General features: G+C 32.5%; 1 protein-coding gene across 3 annotated transcripts in view; it reads left to right on the top strand.

Annotated features, from left to right (window-relative positions):
- Positions 1 to 22,664, top strand: part of Tecrl (trans-2,3-enoyl-CoA reductase like) — a 99,714-nt gene that overhangs the window by 43,242 nt on the left and 33,808 nt on the right. For 2 of the 3 annotated variants that reach the window (XM_048784577.1, XM_015482145.2), the window contains exons 3-5: positions 2,055 to 2,099; positions 7,554 to 7,657; positions 19,110 to 19,225. In XM_048784577.1, coding sequence (XP_048640534.1) covers positions 2,055 to 2,099; positions 7,554 to 7,657; positions 19,110 to 19,225 — 265 coding nt within the window. The remainder of the gene's footprint in view (positions 1 to 2,054; positions 2,100 to 7,553; positions 7,658 to 19,109; positions 19,226 to 22,664) is intronic. The other variant, XM_048784576.1, reaches the window with a different exon arrangement.

The raw sequence follows: 22,664 nt of genomic DNA, 5'->3' as shown, positions 1-22,664 counted from the left end.
TCATTTATCTGTGAGCCAGTTGTCCAATTTCAATGTAAACAGCACTACAAATAACCTTTTAAACTATTCAGTCATACTAGAACCCTTATGTAATATGTCTTTTATGTTTTATAAATTATCTTTTCTCCTTCACTTTCTTCAGTCTAATCCACCTCATCCCAACAAGAAACCCAAGTAGCTATTCATCTAGTTCATAGACAGTTTCAATTATCTACAATGATAGTTTTGTTTGGTATTTCCACCATAAAAGTGTTATAGAATACTATGGAAAATGATGTCTTAAACTGGATATTATTAAAATAGATGAAACTTGACAACTTGTATATACCCATTATAAGTATTCAATTAGTGTTGGTCAAATATAAATGAAATCTGAAAAGTTTACTTTTTGTTCAATACCCATAGTTTGCTAACAAACGCAATTAAAACTGTTATTTGTTGCATTAATTGGTATCACATTTTCTTTAACAGCAGATTTGCACTGTAACAAATTTATTTTAAAATATTTTTGATCCAATGATACTAATATATATTACAAAACAACAAATATTAGCATTATATTAGTAAACCCAAACAGAAAACAAAAACAAAGTGTATTTTTATAAATATTTTCTAAACAATAAATGACAAAGTTAAATATGCCTTACTATTTGTCATGTTATTCCAAAATTTTGTTTAGAAATAATTCTAAGTAGCATAAAACTTGTGGTTGTAATTTTTGCCATATGGGTTACTTTTCCATGACAACTTCCATGTATAAAATGTAAATTCAGGGAGAATTGATTTTTACAGTCTATTATCATCACTCTTGCTGACACTTAAAAGGTATTGTTTTGAAAGTAAAGATTATAATTGTGGAACATTTCTTTGAAGAAATACTTCTTTTTAATTTATTATACAATGGAAAAATTTGTTTAACATTGGATCTCAAAGTCAAGTGAATTTTCAATAGAGATTTTAAAATAATGTTATAGAATTTATATTAAAAAATCAAATACTAATTGTGAATCAACTTTTCATAATGGCTGTGTATAAGAAAGTTGTTTTGATGATTCTGTACAGATAGCATTATTGTATTTATTCTTAATGTTGGAATAAAGATAACATATTAAAATGATATTTCTTTGGTGATCAATACAATCATGATATTAGAAGTTGTTAATACATATTCTGATAGAGAGTCCTACTCCTATAGAGAAAATAACCCATTTTCAAGTACTAAATTAGACAAATTTCAAATGAGACCAAAGGTCTCCAAGATTAAATAAATATGTTTAAGTTCTTTATTGAATAACAATTTACATTGTCAAGAGCCATCCATGGGCTGTGTGTGGTTTATATCGGCATCGCAGCCTAGTGAATAGGAGAATCTGGTGTATGGGAACTTCCACTGGAAATTTCCTCTGGCTAAGACCACCCAAACGCATGTGACCCTATTCAAGTTCTTCCTGGTCCCACAGAGCATAGGGGAGGGGGTGACCTGCTGTAGCCACACAGCCTCTCAGAGATGGGTGTGACCTGCCAATGGGAGCTATTTTCTAATTGTTCAGCTCCTGCATCTATATGGGCTGGACCTGTCAGAAGCTCCAAGTTCCCTTTAAAACTATCTTTTCTGACTTTTTGTCTTTTGTTCCTCACTAATCATTCTAGACTTTAATTTTTGTACAGTGGGTTACATGTTCTGTGGCAGGAAGAAGGACCACCTTAGCCTGGCTCTGGATGGCTTCTGTTATTACATAAAGTGCATCAATCTTAGGCCACACATATTGGCACATGTCTGTAACCTAAGCACACCTATGGAACCAGTATCAAGATTAAAAAGTAGAAAATTGCCAACTGAAAGCTCTCCTCATAATTTTTTCTACTCACTCACCACCGCTGCTGGTCAGCGCTCTGTCAAAGGTAGCTACTATTTTCATTTTTCACATAGTGTAACCATTTTATTCAATTTCCAAGATGCAATCTGTGCTTCAATGGAAGCTGTTAGATTTTTAATCTGTTTGGTTTTCTTTATTTATTTTTTTGATAATTACCTGTTAATTTTTGTTGAATAGGTCCCAAGTGGTGCCCTTCTAGAGTTGGACTACAGCTAGAATATGGTAAGAAAGAATTTTCACTGATCCATTTATTTAATTTAGAATCAGTTTTCTACCATCAGGGTCTCATATTTATTACTTAGTGTGTATATGGAAATATTACATCTTTTCACCAAGTGTTTCACTTTTATAGATGAGGAATATTAGTCTCGAAAAGATGTTTCTCACATATTCACCATTTCTGAGTATTAGAAACAGGATCTAAATTAAATTTTTTTTCTGTCTCCAAAGTGTTAACAGCTATACGCTCTCATTTTATTGTTCTTTGAAATATTATTGGACATAATGCTTAACTCCTTGAATATTTTTGTTTGTTTGTTTTTCTTTTTGGAATCAGAAAGTAGGAAAAGTGAAGTAATGAGAGGCAAAATTAGTGAACTAGGAGGAGAAATATTATATTCAGTGTTAAAATTTCTCAGAATTTTAAACTGTTTCTCTCAGGGGATATTTCAATAAATACATTTAAAAATGGGTCTTACTTAAGCATCATCATTATTGACTTTGAATCAACTTGTTTTTAAATTAGGAATTTTGAATTTTAATGAAAGCTGTGGTAATGATTAATTAATTTGCTTATTTATTTATTTATTTATTTTGTGGGAGACATTGTAAGGGTAGACAAAGTCCTTAATATTAAATCTACAAGAGACATTTGAGTAATTACAATTTTTAATATTTCCATTAAATAATATATTGAAGTTTTTCTAAGGCTTTTGCTGACACTCAGGTTCTCTACTCTCAGCTATTTCTGGCATATAAAGACAAATGCAGATTTCCTTGTATGTCTCAAAGATGTTTTTTCTCATAGATATTTTTTTAAACATGACCTATTTCTATGAGACCTTTATATTAAACACACAGGAATCCATGACATTCTTAAAAGTGACACTCTTGATAATCTCTGAATCATTCTTGCTTAGATATTCAAGTAAAATTCTCACTTGCCTAGAGTTTAAGAAAACAACATCATCATCTGCTTTATATCTGCCTCCACAGATCCTAGTACAATACATGAAATGTAACAGTTATACTGTTTTCTGATGTTGACTCTAATATACAGAATGTTCTCCAAGACAGCTGAAGATGTCAATGTGAAATGTAACTTGAATGTGAAGGATAGTATAAGGGAATTAGAATTGTTAATCCAACTTTTTGCTTTTTTCTTACATTTATTTACCTGATTGAGTGTACTGGGATTTGATCTGAGCATGGTATAAGTGTTTGATAAGTCCTTGGATAGGAACATGATAATGTATTTGATAAAAGAGTCACTTAATTAACTGAAAGATTAGAGTATTGTTGCAAAATAAAACGTTTATTTAGGTAACTTTAGAATATTAACCTTGACTTTTATAGTTACCTATCTACAGATCTTCTTTTGTAAGGTAGAACTAATAAAATACATAAATCATTTTAAGTGTTCTATAAAGTTATCTTTATGAAGCATACATAATGACTGTTGCATGCTATGAGTTCTTCACTAATCATATTAATAAGTAATTATATTATAAAGGAAATACACAGTACTACTAAAACAAAACAGAGTCAGAAAAATTAAGTATGTTTATTCACAGAATACATTTACCAGAATTAATTGCTTTATGAGCAATAACCTCATATGAAATGAGAGACTTATACAAAATCTTCATAAAGGGACATCTCTGAAGTGTCAACAAGATTTAGCAGACTTTGATTGTTTTTCAATTATTTTGTTCTTTTTAGTTATTCATGATAGGAGAATGTATTTTGACATATCATATATATATGGAGTATAACTTCCCATTCTTGTAGTTGTACATGATGTGGAGTTACACTGGTCATATATTCATATATGAACATAGGGAAGTTATGGTATATATATTCTATTGTCTCTCCTATTCTCATCCTCCTTCCCTTCCCACATTCCCCCTGACCAATTGGGTGAAACTGTGTTCCTCCCTCTCCCCACCGCAACAGCCTATTGTGAGTCTATTCTTCTTTATGGCTTAGTAATATTCCTTTGTGTATATGTACCTCATTTTGTTTATCCATTCATCTCTTGAAGGACACCTAGGTCGGTTCCACAGCTTAGCTATTATGAATTGGCAAGCTTTGATTTTTATGGTTAAAATGGTAAACATTTATTTAGCTTACTGGTTCTGCTGAACCACACTCTACTTAGCTGAAGTTAACTATATTAATTTTTGCAGCTGTGTTTAGCTGTTAATGACTCTTGTAGCATGGCTTCAATTATGTGGTCATGTGCTATATGATTGTCATCCTTTGGCAGGAAATTCTGTGCTTTTTCACATGGTGGAAACAGAAATATAAACAATAAGCAGATCCACTCAAAAATTCTTGAGACCCAGATTTGGAAGTGGTAAATGATCTCTTGCCTCACATTCTGTTAGTCAAAGCAAGTCATTAGCTTATATTTGAGGTGGAGAAGTACATATCAACTGTCTATGAAGAAAATACAGAGTTATACTGGGAATAATATGAATGTGGAGTGCTGAGAGCCATAGCCAAGTAGGAATGACGCATAGCATTTTGGGTTGAAAGGTGACCCTGCTCAGGGATTAGGTGGCTCCAGGATTAGGGCGGATCCTGCTGCCTCAGGTGCAGGCTCCTTTGGAGTTCCGGTTGAGTTCTTGCGGGGTTCTGATTGAATTTGTGCTAAAAGCCAAGTAACACGATTTAGTAAAAAAGCAATGATTATCACAGTCACAATCCCAGGAATAAGAAAAAGGACAAGAATCTTATAGCTATGTATTAAAAACCTGCCTAACACCTATATCTTCTTAGCACAAATCTGAGCTACATTCACATTTTCAAGGTAATACCAATTTTATGTGTATATGCATGTGTGTATGTGTGTATACATTTAAAGCAGATTTTTGAAATGTAACTGTAAAATGGTTCTCATTAAAGTACCCAGAGTATTATTACTATTTCCATTTTAATTCTCGGGTTATTCAAGTTATGAATCAAGCCCAGGTGCCTGTCAATTGATGAATGGATAAAGAAAATGTGGTCCATAACATGGTGGAGTTTTACTCAACCATGAAGAAGAGTGAAATTGACAGTAAATGGATGGAACTGGAGAATGTCATGCTATGTGAAATAAGTAAGGGTGGAATGTGTAATTTCATATGGGGAAGCTAGAGCAAAACAAAGGGGAAAATAAGAGGAGGGAGAATCACATAAAAATAGATGAGAACACAGTGGAGTAGAAGAAGGGGATTGAGGGGGAGGGAGGAAGCATGGGAAAGGGAAGAACAGTGGAATGAAACTGCCCAAACTATCCTATGTACATATATGAATATATCACAGTAAATTCCATTTCTATGTATGTTTATAATGCATTATTTAAAAAAAACAACTATAAATAAATAGGAAAAAAAGACCAGTAGAGTAGAATGAAAGGAACAGGGGGAGGGAGGAGGAAACAGAAAGGAGAAGTACTAGGTACTGAATTAATATAACATGCTTGTGTCATTATATCAAAAGGAACCCCAATATATTTAGAACTATATTAATAAAAAATTTAATAAAATTGGAATACTATATTTTCAAGTAAAAACTATCATTTCAAAATAGATTGTCATTTTTGAGACTAATATTATTTTTCTCCATATGTCAAGTTGTCAGGGTTCAAAATTATCAATACAAATTTTATAACTCTCACAAATATAAAAATAGAAATGAACAAATAAAAATAAATAATTTTTCTGGCTACTAAAATTGGATGTATCATATTACCATCTTTAAGTGTAATACACAAGAACTATATATTTTAACTTATTTTAAATAACCCTGATTATGGATATAAATAAGCATTTGAAATTCTGAAAATCACCTCATGGTAAACTAAAATTAACATTTTTCTGCTTCTTTCAAAAAAAGAAAATGGAATGACAACTTTTCATAAGAGGGATATTACAAATCAAGTTGCACTATAAAACATGATATAAATAATAGCAATTATATCAGCATTATACCCACAAGATTTATCTATTTAGTACATGTGACTCCACTAATTTTTCTTCCCCCATAATATACATTGTTATGAATTAAAAATACATTAATCTCATCTCTTTAAGGAATATTTAAGCTTTTTTTCAATTTTTATTATTATAAACAATGCTAAAAAATTTACATACATATCTTTAGTACATGTATTTCAGACTTGTCTGGTGTTAATTTTTATGAATAGAATGTTTACTCCTTCTGAGACATGGGTTCTATCCTATTTTGTGAGTGTCCTTCTCAGTAACTTTTAGGGTATCTTCCTCTCTTTGTTTCTGAAACCTGCAGAGCTGGAGTAAAAACAATAGAGTAAAAACAAAATAAAGAGTAAAAAATAGAGTAAAAATAGAGTAAAAAAAAAAGGTAGAGTAAAAACAGTTCAGTCTGTTTTTACTCTATTATTTTCAAACTAAATTTTTTTAAGTCTTTTTTTTTAAAAGAGAGAGAAGAGACAGAGAGAGAGAATTTTTTTAATATTTATTTTTCAGTTTTTAGTGGACACAACATCTTTATTTATTTATTTATTTTTAATGTGGTGCTGAGGATCAAACCCAGTGCCTCCAGCTTGCCAGGTGAGGGGGTTATTACCCCTTGAGCCACACCTCCAGCCCTCAAACTAAATTTTTAAACCATCCAGTCAAACTCTGTGGCTTTAAATGTTAATAACTTTCAAGTATCTTCTGAGATATCCATTGAGCTGGTTACTTGACAACTATTTCTTGAATAACAAATATCACAAATGTAACATATGCTTATAGAACTCTCAATTTGCACTCCCAAATCCTGCTCTGTTCTCAGTCTTCTTCGTGTAATTTAATGAGATAATAATACACTTAAGTACTCAACCAAAAATATAAGAACTGTTTTATCTCACTGAATCCTCTCCTCTCAACCATTTCATCAGCAAGTTTAACATGATCTGTGATCAAAATATATCAGGAATTAATAATTCATCAATAATTCCATCAGTTACCACCTTAATCCAAATGAACATCATCTGTTGCTTGATCAGTTTTCAGTGACTCTCTAATAATCTTCTTTGTTCCCCTTCTCATTTTCCACACAGATCCAGAGTGATCTTTAAAAAGATAAATCATGCCACTCTTTTCATGCTTTTTAGTGATCATTGGAATTCATCTACCCGCATCTAATTTTCCTTATAAAAAATCATTTAGAGAATAGTTGAGATTTAGGTTTATTAATGTCTAAAATTAAACTGCATAAAAAATCTTGTATCTTATTTGACTAGGTTCTAATACTAGATTTTTTAAAAGTTGCTATACATTTATTTTATAAAATGTATTGTTCATTATTTTCAGTTTGAAAGATTATTATGCATTTTACTTTCTATACAAATTTCTTTGCAGTCATTGGTTTCAAATTAAGAAAATATTTATCTTTATTTTCAAATTGTATTTAAATAGTATTTTCTTGTTCTTTTCATTTTAGGTGGACCTTTTTTGAGGGATGACATCACTATTCAAAGTGTTGCAGCTTCCTCTATTATAACACTGTATTTTACAGACCTAGGTCAGCAAGTCAGCTGGACCACAGTAAGTGTCAACTTGAAATGCAATATACATGTCCCATATTTTGCTCTAATTCACATATTGACAGATTATTTCTATCAAATAAATTGACAGTGAAACAAATATTGGGCTGGATGGATAGTATTTTTATTTCTACATTCTTAATATAATCAGTAGTCAAAGTTCTATTGAAAAATGCGAGCAACAGAAATTAATGGCCAGGTGCTGCAGCATACACCCATAATTCCAGTAGCTCAGTTGGGAGGATTCCAAGTTGGAGGCCTGTCATTGGAATTTATGGAGACCCCGTGTCAAAAGAGTACCCTTCGGCTCAATCCATTGGAAAAAGAAAAAAAATAAGGAAGGAAGAGAGGGAGAAAGGAATCCATGGTTTAATAAAGGAAATATGGGTTTACACACACACACACACACACACACACAAACAATCCACTTTCTGACCTGGGGCATCAACTGTGCTTCCTCTCTGCTTTGTCAGGTGAAAGGTATCTCTTTACTTTTCCCTTCTAGGGAGCCTAAGGGCATCAAAGAATCTTTTGTTTTTTGACTATGGAAAGGGGAGGGATAGAATATTCAGTAAAAGGAGAGCAGAGGGAAGACTTTTAGGACGAAGAAGCAAGATTTCTTTCAGCTTTTGAAAGGTTCTTTTGGCTTTGTTTGGGGACAATAGGAGCTCTCAAAATGGCCACAATTGATTTCAATAGCATTAGAAGAATGAGGACTACAATAAAGAATATGAAGTGCTAAAAAAGTGAAAATACTCAATGGTCATTCACAATCATTGAGCTTCTCTCAAGTGATGGAATGAATTGAGGAAAAAGTTTCAGCAGCAAGAGAAAATACCATAAGATTTTTAGTAACAGAGGCAGGTGATGTTAATCTGACAATGGTGAACAAAGAATAGTGCATTCTACTTTTTTTTCAATTAATTTTTTTCACAAAGGGCATTCTTTTATGTGTACTCTTTAAATTTGGACCTTTTTGTTCCGAATTACATTTCATGTTCACCATGTCACTATTTTTTATATTTTTCTTTCAAATTGGCTTTCCTTTTGATGGCATTAAAAATCAGCATTGTCATTCATAGTGCTTTGAGCTTTTCCTTTGAAGAACCAATTTTAAAAATTATTACAAATGTAGCTTAATTTACACATTATTATTTAATTCTCTAAAACAGAAATTCAAGTTTACATTTATTAATTAAAATATCACCACATCTGTCAATTTTCTAAAAATCTTTGCTTTTGAGGTGTATTTTCTTTCTGTATTTATGTTTTTTTTTCAGTTCTATTTTAAAGGTCTGATGTTATTGTTGTTAAATAGTTGTTACAGTTTACAAAATCTGTTAAGATTTTGAATGATAATTTGTTGTACTAAAAACTGAATTTAGAGTGTTTCAAATGTTTGAAAGTTATATTGTAATGTTTGGAAAAAGTAAAAAAACTATTCATGCATGCATTGTGTACACAAAGTTTTTAAAACTTAAATGGGACACCTCCATACCCATGTTTAAAGGGATTCTGGACAGGATGATTTAATCTACCGAATTTAAAATATTCGAGGATTCTTTTCCCACATTTATGATGAAAAGGGAATTCTGTTTACAGAAATTGTGTCAGGGTGAGCAGCATTAACCATGAGTTCATTAAAAATTTCCAGCTGCAACATTTGGATAAGCTCTGCATAGTAAAAGCACTAAAGTAGAATTCTATGACAACTGTACTAGAAAATTATATCTTATTTGAGGAGAAAGTAATCTAAATGACAAAGAGAACTCTGGAAATAGGCTAGATATTTTTAAATCAGTCCTCTGGTTCACAAATCATTTTTCACCAACTGAGCCAGTCCTATTAAATGCTAAAAATATACACATTACATTGCAATCACACCCACTTTATATCAACTAAATTATACAAAAAAAGCAATGGCTTACAGCATACAACATTCATATGCATTTATAAAACATTAAAATGTGCTCCTAAGCATTTTGTGGGGTTTTTTTTGGAAATAATCTATTTAATTTAGCAAAGTAAAAATTTAGATTTTAATGTTTTGCACAAAGTAAGTGTGCTACATATTATTGAAAAACTTTCTACCTCAATAAAAGATTGAGGATAAAATCTTAATATGAAAATATCATATTCATCATTACTAAGTACTATTAAATTAAGATCTTAGTTTTCAACATTTTTTACATTAATGTGTATGTCTACAGACAATTTATTCCCTGCCTAAATTCATGCCTCTACATCCAAGATCAACTTCAGAATCATTTTATCTCCTCTAAGGAACTCTATCATGTTACTCCTGTATGTTCACATACCCTTTTCTCTATCATGGGGCAATCATCTCAATATTTGTGTCTTGTGAAGAATGATATAATAAACAGTTTTTGGGGGGAGTGACATTGATTTTTCCCTAAGTACTGTGCCTTTATGTTAGTTATTATATGTGTCAATACTTTTTTCTTTTTTATTGATGAATAGTATTTGGCTATACAATGGAAATATAGTTTATTTGAATATTCACCTTCTGAAATCCAGTTGCATGATTTTCAGTAATCTGCTACTATGAATTATGCTGCTATGAACATCTGTGTACATTTCTCTATGCACATAATTTTTTAATTATCTGTGATAACAGTGAGTTTTGAGAGTTCTTTATATATTCTAAAAAAAGTCCTTTGTTTAATGTGTGATTTGCAAATAATTTCTCTTCATCTTTAACTTTTCTTTTTTATCTTCTAACAAGAATTTTCACTGTGCAAAAAGTTTTCAGTTTGAAAATGATTAACTTAAGGATACTGTCTTTATAGGTTTTCAGGTATCTGGAATTCTCAACCATGTGTTTGAACACATAAACAATAGGCTTTTTAACCCTCTCTCTCTGTTATTCTTGTCATGTGAATCTTCAATGCATTTATTTCAAACGTCTGCTATTTCCCTTAGTTTGGGTCAAAATATCCCCAGTCATGGTATACCCACATACTTTTGACAAGTACAAAAATATTATGTGAAAAACTTTGAAAGCTAACTCAGTCTGAGGGTGATGTTATCTTCTTTCAAAGATAATTTATCATACTCTGGATGGACTAATTGCACTGTTGGGTCCAGGTCATCTTGATCTAATCAATGATTGAAATTATTTCAGGCTGAGCTATAGTACCTGTGAATACAGTACTTATTAGGTATCTTCATCCCTGAGAGATAATGGGCAACAGGTTTTTAAAATTAATATTATTATTTACATTCCTGGGCATGGTCAAAAGATCTGCTTATTCATTTTTCATGCTCTTATCAGGCTTCATATCCCAGGTTCAATTGGTTTTCTCCAGAGCACTTTTTCAAAGGTTTGAAATCCCAATTCTTCAAAGACTCAAGAGCTCTCTGGAACCTAAAAATACTATTAAAAATATTTTTATAAATTTTTCTCTCTGGGCTCATTAGAATGATTTGTTTAAATTACCTAGTACCTAAACTAAACTTCTCCATATAACAATCAAATATAACAATCAAACTAAAAATATGTTAAAACCAATTTTCATGTAATATTATGTTATCTTCAATAACATTCATTAATACAAAGTGATATTATTTTTGGAAAGTGTTCTCATAATTTTATTTGTACTTCTCTTTTCTTGAGGATATGAAGATTAGAAACACTTTATTTTTGTTGTTAATTTCCTACAACCCTGAAACAGGCAATTTCTTTTGTTTCCAGTTTCCATTTGGTAATTTTATGACAGTAAAGTAATTCCATCACCTTAACATTGTTAGTGCTAAAAAGATTTCCGTTTCAAGATAGGATCAAATGCAATAAACACTGTTTAGGTATGCAAGTTCCAAACAATCAACAATGCAGCCTCATGTTGTTGCTTTTATTTATTAAAAAATAAAGTTGCCATTTCCCCTTTGCATTTTAGAAATACACATATGCAGTTGATTTTCCATTTCTGTGGGGCACTCTATCCATGGACTGAAACAACCATGCTGTTATATGTAAAATATTTGTATCTGTACTGGACATAAACACATTTATTTTTTCTCAATATTTTCTAAACAATACAGCATACAACTGTTTGCATACTATTTACATCTTATTAGATATTTTAAATAATCTAGATATAATTTGGAGTATACTAGAAAATGCAAATGGTAATTTGCAAATATTATGTCATTTTACAGACATGGGCAACCATGGCTTGTGGTATCTGCACTGGTCCCAGAATCCATCACCACAGATAGTGAGGGATGATTACATAACAAGTTGAAGATTTTACAGAATTCCAACAACTCTCAATTACATCATTTGCCTAGCAGAAGTAATGAATTTTTCATTAAAAGCAATATGTTACTTTAATCCAGAAACATTGTAAAAAGTATAAATGAGTACAGGTTGATAATGGAAATAAGTCAAAATTTAAATATAGATTATACCTTCAAAATAAGTAGAAAATGTCATTACTTATTTTGATATAGAATCTCAGATTATGGTTTATATTGGAGATTTTTTGTAAGTTCTTATAATTCACTTGACCTGTGTACATATGCATTTCTGTTTGCTTATGCCTGATTTTTATATATTTTTAATTTTTTACTTCTTAGTGGAAGAGCAATTCTATTTTGATAAGCTATTATATTAACATTTTAATATCTGGTCCTTATACTGAAACATTTTTTGATTACTTTCTCAGCTTAGTAAAACATCTTTCATCTTTTCTTATATTTAGACTCAAATGAATTTTTTCAAAAAATGCATTATCCAAAAGTTAGTTATTATCATCCTCTAGTGATTTAAATATGTACACTTCATATTTATGTACCATTTTAACTTACATGTTTCAGCCTTAACAATATATGTGATAAAGTATTGAGCCTTCTAAAATATATTCATGTACACTAGCATGCTTTTCAGATTTCTTTTTATGAGACATAGTGATAAGAATATAATTTAATTTCCTCTGGTCCAAAGAAACTTCATATCTATGATAGGCTTTTATTAACTTAATAAATAGTGACTTTTTATTCAGATTAACTATTGTTCACATCATTGTTCTTTTTTGATCTATGTCTAGAGAATTTGCTCAAATGTTATTTTTTTGGATTATTTGATGCCGGGATACATTTTTTAAACTTTTTTTGTGGTTGTACAAAAATGTTCACCTTCCTCATTATTACAATGTGTTGACTGGACCCTATCAACAGACATTCAGTAGTGAACATTCTCCTTATATTTGAAAAATCTGGCATGTCATAAGTCATAAATCAAGATAGTCTCTCAAACAAAGTTGCTTTTACAATGAATTGACCAGATATTGTATTATGTTTACCTTCAGAAGTCTTTCTTGGGTTATGAGATATATATTGCTAAAAGTAGAATTATAACCAGAGATCTGCATGTAAAAAGGCCATATTTATTATGTATTATTATTATAAAAACTATGTAATATACTTACATTTAAGTATACATTTATATAAAATCACACACATACATATACATAATAAATTCAAATTTCAGTAAAGTGGTGAACATAATTCTAACAAATGTCTTAGTTGCATATTTGAACAAAGCGTGCAGATTCAGTTTTTTTTTTCCTTTAGAAAATGGTGAAAACAAAGCAGTTAATGGCAGTCAAATTTAATATTGTAATATCTGTTTGGTTCCTATTATCCTTGAATACTCAGAAGTAACGTAATTACATTTCCTTTTCTTTCTGAATATTTCAAAGTGACTTTAAACTAGTTTTAGCATTAAAACAAAATCAAATAATGAGCAGTTATCAGATTTGTAAAATTATCAGAAAACCAGTCAACCAGCTATTCTTTTCTCAGTCACACTGTCTTGTTTCTGATGATTTTTTTTCAAATTTTATTAGTGTTTTGTTAATTAAAAATTCTGCAGAACATAATTCCTCTCAGCCCTAGCACTTTGAAGTCAATCCTTTTTGCCACACAACTACACTCATTAGAATTAAGGTAAAAAAAAAAAAGAACTGAATTATTTCAGTCTGAATCAGAGTGAAATCAACTGAGTTAAGATAATACATGGAAAATGACAGGGACAGTTCTTGTGGAAGAGAGAGTATACATTGGGTTGAGGAAGTGAAAAAAATACATTAAAGTTGTTTAGTGAAATAAAATCTCCTTTGTTCCAATTTTTAAAAATCAGTTTATTAGTTTCAGTATTTTCTATTTTCGTATTAATGAAATTTCACTACTGCATACTGTTATAGTTGTCCATTTTATTTTTATTATTTATTGCATTGTAGTTATACATAATAGTGGAGTTCATTTTGACCTCATCATATATGGTATATAATTTGCTCCCTTTCAGTCCCCAGTATTTCCTCTTTCCTTCCCCCTGTTCCCTTCCTCTATGCTTCTGGTCTATCTTTTATTTATTTATTTGAACTGGGGGCTTTATAGATATACATTAAGGCAAATTTACTATGGTAAATTCACACACACACACACACACACACACACACACACACACCATAATTTGGTCAGTTGCATCCCCCAGTTCCTCCTTTCTGCATCCATTCTGCCTCCCTCTCTACTACCTTCCTCTACACCATGATCTCCTTTTATCTTCTTTATTTGACTTTCTTATTATTTTCCTTAGCTTCCACATATGAGAAAAAAAAAAAAAAACATTGAACCCTCAGCTTTGGGGTCTGTTTTTTTCAACTTAGCATAATGTTCTCTAGTTCCACCCATTTACCATCAATTGTCATAATTCCATAATTCTTTACGGCTTAGTAAACTCCATTTTGTAGAGATACTGCATTTTCTTAATCCATTCATCTGTTGATGAGCAATTTGGCTGGTTCTACAACATGATTATTGTGAATTGCACTGTTATAAACACTGATTTGCTTGTATTGCTTTATACTCTGAATTTTGTTCTCTTGGATAAATACCAAGGAGTGGTATAGCTGGGTCATATGGTGATTCCATTCCTGCCTTTTGAGGAATTGCCATACTGTTTTCCATTGGAGATTTTCATTTGCAGTCCCTCCAAAAAAGTGTATAAATATATCTTTTTCTTCACATACTTTCTGATATTTTTTATTACTCATATTCTTGATGATTGGCATTCTAAATGGCATGAGATGAAATCTCAATGTAGTTTTGATTTGCATTTCCCTGATTCCTAGGGATATTAAATGTTTTTGATATACTTGTTGGTCATTTATGCTTCTTCTTTGAGTAAAGTCTGTTTAGTTCTTTTGCCCACTTATTGATCCAGTTAGTTATTTGTTTATTTTGGTGTTAAGCTTTTTGAGTTTTTTACATATCTGGATATTAATTCCCCATCAGAAAAGTTACTGGTAAATATTTTCTCTCATTCTCTAGGTTCTTTCTTCAGGCCCTTATTTCACTTGCTATGCAGAAGGTTTTTGTTTTGTTTTGTTTTAATTTGGTGCCATCAAGTTTGGTGATTCTTAGTTTTGTGTCTTGACCTTTAGGGGCCTTGTTAAGGAAGTTGGCGCCTGTACCAATAGTGAGCCTATACTTTCATCTGATGGTTTCAGTATTTCTGATCTAATTTCTATGTCTGTAGTTTCTATGTTTTTCTATGCAGTTCTATGTGTTTCTGATCTCATTTCTATGTCTAAGTTCTATACATGTAGTCTACTTTGAGTTGACTTTTGTGCAGGAAGGAAGATGGAGATCTAATTTCATTATTCTACATATGGATGTTAAGTTTTCCAGCATCATTTGTTAGGAAAGCCATCTAGATTATTAGAACATTTATTTGTTCCAAATAAATTTTAGCACTGTTTTTTTCCAGTTCTGTAAATAATATCAGTTGTATTTCAGTGGAGATTGAATTTAATTATTTATGAGACTTTTGTTAATATGAACATTTTGATGATGTTGACTTTGTCTGTGCTAGAACATATGAAGTCTTTCCATCTTCTAATGTCTTCTTCTATTTCTTTTTTCAGTATTTTATAGTTTTCATTGTAAGAGGGCTTTTACCTCCTTAGTTAGATGATTCCTCCTCCTCCTCCTCCTCTTTCTCCTCCTCCTCCTCCTCCTCCTTCTTTTTCATTTTTTTGAGGTTATTATGAATGAGATAATATTCTTAATTTTTTCTCAGCAGATTAATTATTATACTCCAGGATAATGATAGTTTCTCTCCTCCTGCTCCTCCTCCTCTTCCTCCTCCCCCTTCTTCTTTTATATTGCTTTTGTGCCCTGCTACTTTGCTGAACCTGCTTATCATCCCTAGAAATCTTTTAGTGTAGTTTTTTTTGGGTCTTCAGATATAGGATCAAGTCATCAGCAAAAATAATTTAACAGTTCTTTTTCTATTTGTATACCTTTAATTTCCTTCTCTTGCAAGATTTCACTGGTTAGACTTTCAAGAGCTATATTAATAAAATTGGTAAGAGTGGACATTTTCTCCCATTCCTGATTTTAGAGGAAATGCTTGGAGTTTTTTCTATTAGTATTATGTTGGTTTTAGACTTTATAATGTTGATGTAAGTTCCTTCTATTCCTGAATTTTCCAGCATTTTAAACATGAAACTGTGCTGGATTTTGTCAAAGGCTTTTTCTGCAACTATGGAGATAATCATGTGATTCTCTTCCTTAATTTTTTAAATGAATTACATGTATTGATTTGCATATGTAGAACCATATTTATATGGAATGAAACCCACTTGATCATGGTGCACTATCTTCTTAATGTTTTATTGAATGTGATTTGCTAATATTTTATTAAAGATTTTTACATCTATGTTCATCAGGAATATTGTTCTGTAGCTTTCTCTCCTTGACTGTGTATTTGGTTTTTGTATCCAGATGATACTAGCATCTTAGGATGAATTTGTGAGTTTTTTATTCCGTCTTTCCCTCTCTTTGTATTTCATGGAATAATTTAAGAAAGATTGATATTAGTTATCTTTAAAGATCTGTTAGAACTTTTCAAAGAATCCATCTGGTCCTGAGATTTTCTTTGTTGGAAAGCTTTTAATTTCGGTTTCACTCTCATTGCTTGATATTGGTCTGTTTAGGCTATCTATATCCTTTTGGTTTAATTTGGATAGGTCATTTGTATCTAGAAAGTTAATAACTTCTAGAGTTTCTAATTTATTGGAGTATCAATTTTCAAAATAGATTCTAATGATTATCTGGATTTCAGAAGTATATGTGGTCATATCTCCTCTTTCATCTCTAATTTTGCTCATTTGAGTCTTTGCTCTCTTTTGACTCATTTGGCTAAGAGTTTATCAATCTTTATCATTTCAAAGAGTCAAATATTTGTCACATTAATAATTTGTATTACCTTTAATTTTTAATTTTACTAATTTTGGCTCTGATTTTATTTCCTATCTTCTACTTATTTTGAATTTTATTTTTTCTTTTCTATAACATTTTATTATTTATTTGGGATATTTCTTGTTTTGTTTTTTAATGTACAATGCTATAAATTTTCCTGTTAAAATTGCTTTCATAATATCCAAGAGAGTTTTAGTTGTTTTAATTCCATTCTCATTTGTTTTTAAAATTGTTTGATTTCTCGCCTGATTTCTTCCATAACCTATTCCTTACTTAAAATTCTATTAGTTAATCTCCAGAAGTTACAAATAGTTTCTGTTCTTTATTTTGTTGATTTCTAATTTTATTCCAATATGATCTGATAGAATTTAATCTCTCTCCCTCCCTCCCCACCTCCTCTCTTTCTTTGCTAAGATTTGCTTTATGTCCTAAAATACAGCCTATTATAAAAAAAGTTTCCAGGTTCCATGTCCAACTGAGAAGAAAATAAATAAATTTTATTGTTCATACATGAAATATGCTATAGATATGTTAGGTTCTTTATCTTAACAGTATATATGTATATATGTATGTGTATATATATATATTTAATTCTGAAGAACTTTTAGTTTATGTCTGGAAATTCAGGAACTCACAGCTGTGGATTCTTCTAGAGATTCTGGGGCACAGGAACTATTTCCATGGTTGTTATGGTTTTCTTGCCAGATGGTGCTTGTTAGTTAGACTAGAGATCCAAATCTGCATGTTTGGAAGGGTGGTACATCTCTGACTGTTTTTGTTGGGTGTGGAATCACAGGGTGCAGGGCTGAGCACTGTTGCTGATTGGAATGCTGGCAACCTGCTCCACACAGCTGGAATTTCTTTATGGCAGCATAAAGCTTGGTGATTGCAAATGTGTGGCACCTGAATGCAGCCTCCCTGTGAGCAGTCTGTGGCAAAAACCTCTCTTGTTCTGACTAATGTGGGTGACTGGAGTACTTTTCCTCAACTGGAGTGTAGGCTGTTATTGGGCCAGGCTTTGTGTGAGCTCCAGTAGCTGTCTGGTTATTGTGAATTCTTGAGCACCTGCTCCCCTCTCCTGGGGCTTCTTTAGAGCAATGTTATCTAAGTACATGGTAGCTGTCTTCAACTGAGGGGCCTGTGAGAGCAGGCTTCCTGCTGACAGACTGTTGCACAGAAGTATTACCCTGATTACTGCACATCATTGTTTTTTACCTGTTACTCTGAATAGGGTAGGATGTCAGTTTGCCTGTCTTCATCTGAAGCAGAGGCTGTGGTGAGCTCAGATTGGAGTTAGCACTCCCTGGCAGTGACTTATTTGTTCTTATGTCAGCTCTATCCCACTCCCCTTGTGGAGGGCAGGGGGGAGAAGGTTTATGAATCTCTACAAGTTTCTTCTAGATGGATCACTGAGACAATCCACTTCAGAGGTGCTCCCTATGGTTTTATTTGTTGTTATCTGTAAATGGGAAGAAGATGTGTTTGTTCAATCTCTTCTAAAGAGGCTGGTTAGTTGTGGACTCTACAAACTGCTTGCCTTGCCTGAAACAGATTTCTGACCACAATTTGGGATAAACTGTGTGATCTCCTTCACTGTTCTTGCTGCTTCTGGCCCATTTTAATTTGATTCACATTTCTTTTCAACTATTGTTAAGTCAGGATTATGGGCTTTTCCTCTTCTTCTTTCTCTCTGTTACCCCTCCCCCAACTGTACCCTGGTCAGAGTTTTAGGGTCAGGAAATGTCCTGATTCTCTACTCCAGTAACCAAATTCCAAGTCTCCCCATCTCCCAAGTTGTCCAATACTGAGTTTGGGGGGCATTCTGTCACCCACCTTTCTGGTCAATTGTTCTTTTACTGCTTTTTTTCTGGGATTTGTATAAGAGTCAGCATTTGCTGCCTAGATCCACACTGCCATCATCTGAGTCTCAATGTTTGTTTTTATTTTAAATTAACTATTTGCATGTAATGAGTTCTCCTTAACTCTTGCATGGTTCTTCTAAGGAAGATTTATTTATGCTAGCATCTTATATAATTATTTTAAAATAGCATGTATTCACCTAGCCATTTTACCAGTTCAGGCAGTAGATGAATACTAATGAAGGTAAGTAAACCTTGAAAAACTTATAAAATTATTGTAAATATAAATTACCTTCTTCTTTCCAGGTATTTTTGGCTGAATACACAGGACCTCTGCTAATATACCTCCTGTTTTATTTGAGGATCTCATATGTATATGACAGGAAAGAGAGCACTAGAAGTATACGCCACCCAGTGGTACAGTAAGTGATTCATATAGCTCTTACAGTTTGGGGAGGAGATACTTCTCAAATTACAGAGGGTTTAGGGCTGTATAATCCCATTATAAATTGAAAATTTCATTTCTAAATTCATGTAGTATGCCTAATTTATGGAACATTATAGCTTAACAACATAGTAAATCATAGACTTATCAGCTGTTCACTTTTATGATTGTGTGGCAATCAGTGATGTATAACATTCTGTTGCTGCCCAGAGCACCAGAGTCTTGTACCACATCTCCCTTGCTAGGAACAAAAAAAAAAAATGTAAGTTTGAAATAAAATTTGTACTGAATATGTATGGATTTCATAAAAAATTAAAACATCACTGGGAGAGATGCAACACGCCTGTAATCCCATGGGCTCAGGAGGCTGAGGCAGGAGGATCAAGGTTTCAAAGCCCGCCTCAATAAAAGCAAGTTGCTAAGCAACTCAGTAAGACATTGTCTCTAAATAAAATACAAAATAGATCTGGGGATGTGGCTCAGTGATCCAGTGCCCCTGAGTTCAATCCCCAGTATCCTCTCACTCCCCCCAAAAAAGAAAGTTAAAACATATTTACACAAAATTTATTGTTATATTTTGAGAAAAATGGAAATTTTAAATAATACAGTTATACTAATGAAAGTTGCCGCAGTCTGGCTGGGCACACAATCACGAGCCACCACACAGCTTGTAGATTCAAACAGCAACTCTTTATTCCCGAACTCACACCAGCCGTCTACAATCACGTTCTGGGGAAATCCACGTTCTCTCCCCAAATCCACCTCCACTGGGTTTCTGTCTCCCAAAAATATACTGTCTGAATCCCGTGAGAACTCAAGGGGAACTCAGGCAGCAGGATACGCCCTATTCCCAGCAGGAATAATCTTAAACCTTAAACCTGGAACCTAAACTGGGAACGCCCTAAACATGATTATCTTAAACCGGGAACACCCTAATCCGCCTTGGTCCTTGAGCAAGGTCACCTACATTCAATGTCACTGCAACATGGGGTACGCTGGCAAGGAAATTGTCATACCTACTTGGCTAATGGCTCCCAGCAGAAAGTAATAGATTTTTAGGGATGACAAAATTTTTTAGTGCATGGTAGCAACATAAAGAAATCTAGGATAGCAGAGATAGAACCAAGTAAGGAGACATTGGATCTCACTGATGATGGTCTTGCCTAGGAATATTAACTTCTTTTTTTTTTCCTTAAATAAAGAGAATGTCTAATTCATTTAGAAAACGACTGAGGCTGAGAGATTAGAAAGAAAATGTAATGGCTACCACTAATTTTTTTAGAGCAAATATGTAACATGTAATAGATACATAGCACAGTATAAATAAAGAACATTTTAAGCAGCATTCTCAAAAGAATTAACTGACAATGGTTACTACTCTTAAATGCAAACACAAAAACTTTAATAATATTTCTGTAGATTTACAATAAGTTTGGGAATGGACAAAGAAAAAACTGGTGCTAGATAGGAAGCCCAACATAACCAAATAGAATAAAAATATTTCAAAATGAAATTAGACTTATTTAGTTATCAACTATGCACAGTGGCGCAAATATCTCAACAGGAAAGCTCTAGCTGTGTATGCTACGTATGGTCTCCTCTTTCCTATGCCCTTGTGTTATAATAATATAAAACAAACTGGGGACCTATTTCATGGCTATCATGTCTTGAACCAAAATTTCTTATTTAGGGTTCTGGTATGTTGCCAGATTTAATCTAAATTTTAGGCTTTGTTTGTTTTGGTTACTGGGGATTGAACTTTAGGGGCACTAAACCACTAAGCTACATCCCCAACCCTATTTTGCATTTTTTTAGAGACAGGGTCTCACTGAATTTCTTAGCATTGCTGAGGCTGGCTTTGAACTCATGATCCTCCTGCTTTAGCCTCCCAAGCCACTGGGAGTATAAGCATGTGCCACCGCACCGGGCTAATTTTATGCTTTCTTTTAAAAAGTGGGAAGTTGTATTACTTAAACATTTTTATAAATATTCTGAAACATAACCCAGAAATGAAGAGAGATATAATTTCCCTTACCAATCCTTAGAATTTTACAAATCAACCTTCTATATCATGACATTTGCTTTTTTTGTCTGTCTGTTTTGCTGCCTAAGAAGGTTTATACTCCAGATACCCACATTGTTTTTCACCTTTTAAATAATTTTTGTGTTAATTATTAAAATACACATCACATAGAACATGTACTGTAACATTAGAGTTATATTATATATTATATTTTTATGAATTAATAAATGATAGACTTCTGGTTGACTTAACCCAGATACTATTGACCCACAGCCTGCATGGGGAGAGAAGAAGTAACACTTGGAGGTGTGGGCCTGCTGGAAATAAAAGTCTGAAAAAGTAGTCGTAAGAAATAATACTAGGGGCTGGGGACACAGCTCAGTTGGTAGAGTGCTTGCCTTGCATGCACAAGGCCCTGGGTTCAATCCCCAGCACCACATAAATAAATAAACAAACAAATAAATATAAAAATAAAAATAGTGAGTGCTGTTTATTTAAAAAACAAAAGAAAGAAAGAATAGGAAAGATGCAAGAAAATATATTTAAAGCAAGGACTTAAGTTGTGGAAGAGACCTGATGGGTCTGATCCTAACAAAGGGAGAAAGCCCTCAAATGCCACCAAAGGTAATTATTGGGAAGAAGGGCTCTTTAAGATAAATAGGAGGTGATAAGCTGTGGGAAATTGGCCCTGTTAGGACCCTTATCACTTGCACAGTAATTCTTCCTCCAGGCAGCTGGTGCCTCAAGGCACACTGGTATCTCTTTTACCTAAGGCTAGCAGGCATCTAAATTTAAAGCTACAATCTAAATTCCTTGCCATGTAGGGGAATTGACTCAATTAACAGCAGCTGCCTGTAAATGGGCCTGTCTTTCTATACCTTGTCATGGAAAGATTCCCAGATGCAGCAGTCAAGATGTCCAAGGCTATGAAGTTCAAAGTAATAATTTATTTGCCACTCCTGACACTATTGTCTATTTTTGTTTGTTTGTTTGTTTTCCTTAAACTCACTACCAGATAAAGCAGAAATCATTTTTGTTGTTGTTGTTTGTAGTGCTGGGAATTGAACCCAGGACTTCCCACAAGCTACATAAGTGCTCTATCACTGAGTTACACCTCAATTAGTGAATCACACTCATTAATTAATTTTTTGTTCAAATAAATTTGCAACTTGATAAATCATCTCAATATCTTACTTTGCAAAGAGTAAATGGCATGCTAATTTTTATGTTCAAACTTTATTGGTAAAGTTACATCATCTTTGATCCATACTGATTTTCTTAATAGCAAAGCTTTGAGACTTGACCTTTTTTTCTTCAAACAAAATATGTACTAATTTTAATGGAATTCTTCTTAGTATTTCTAAAAACGATATACTTCTGTAAGTCACATTTA

The sequence above is a fragment of the Marmota marmota genome, unplaced genomic scaffold, assembly GCF_001458135.2.
Source record: "Marmota marmota marmota unplaced genomic scaffold, marMar, whole genome shotgun sequence".
Lineage (NCBI taxonomy): Eukaryota > Metazoa > Chordata > Mammalia > Rodentia > Sciuridae > Marmota > Marmota marmota.
Note: the sequence above shows the minus strand (reverse complement) of the source record. Positions and strands in the feature narration are given on the sequence as shown.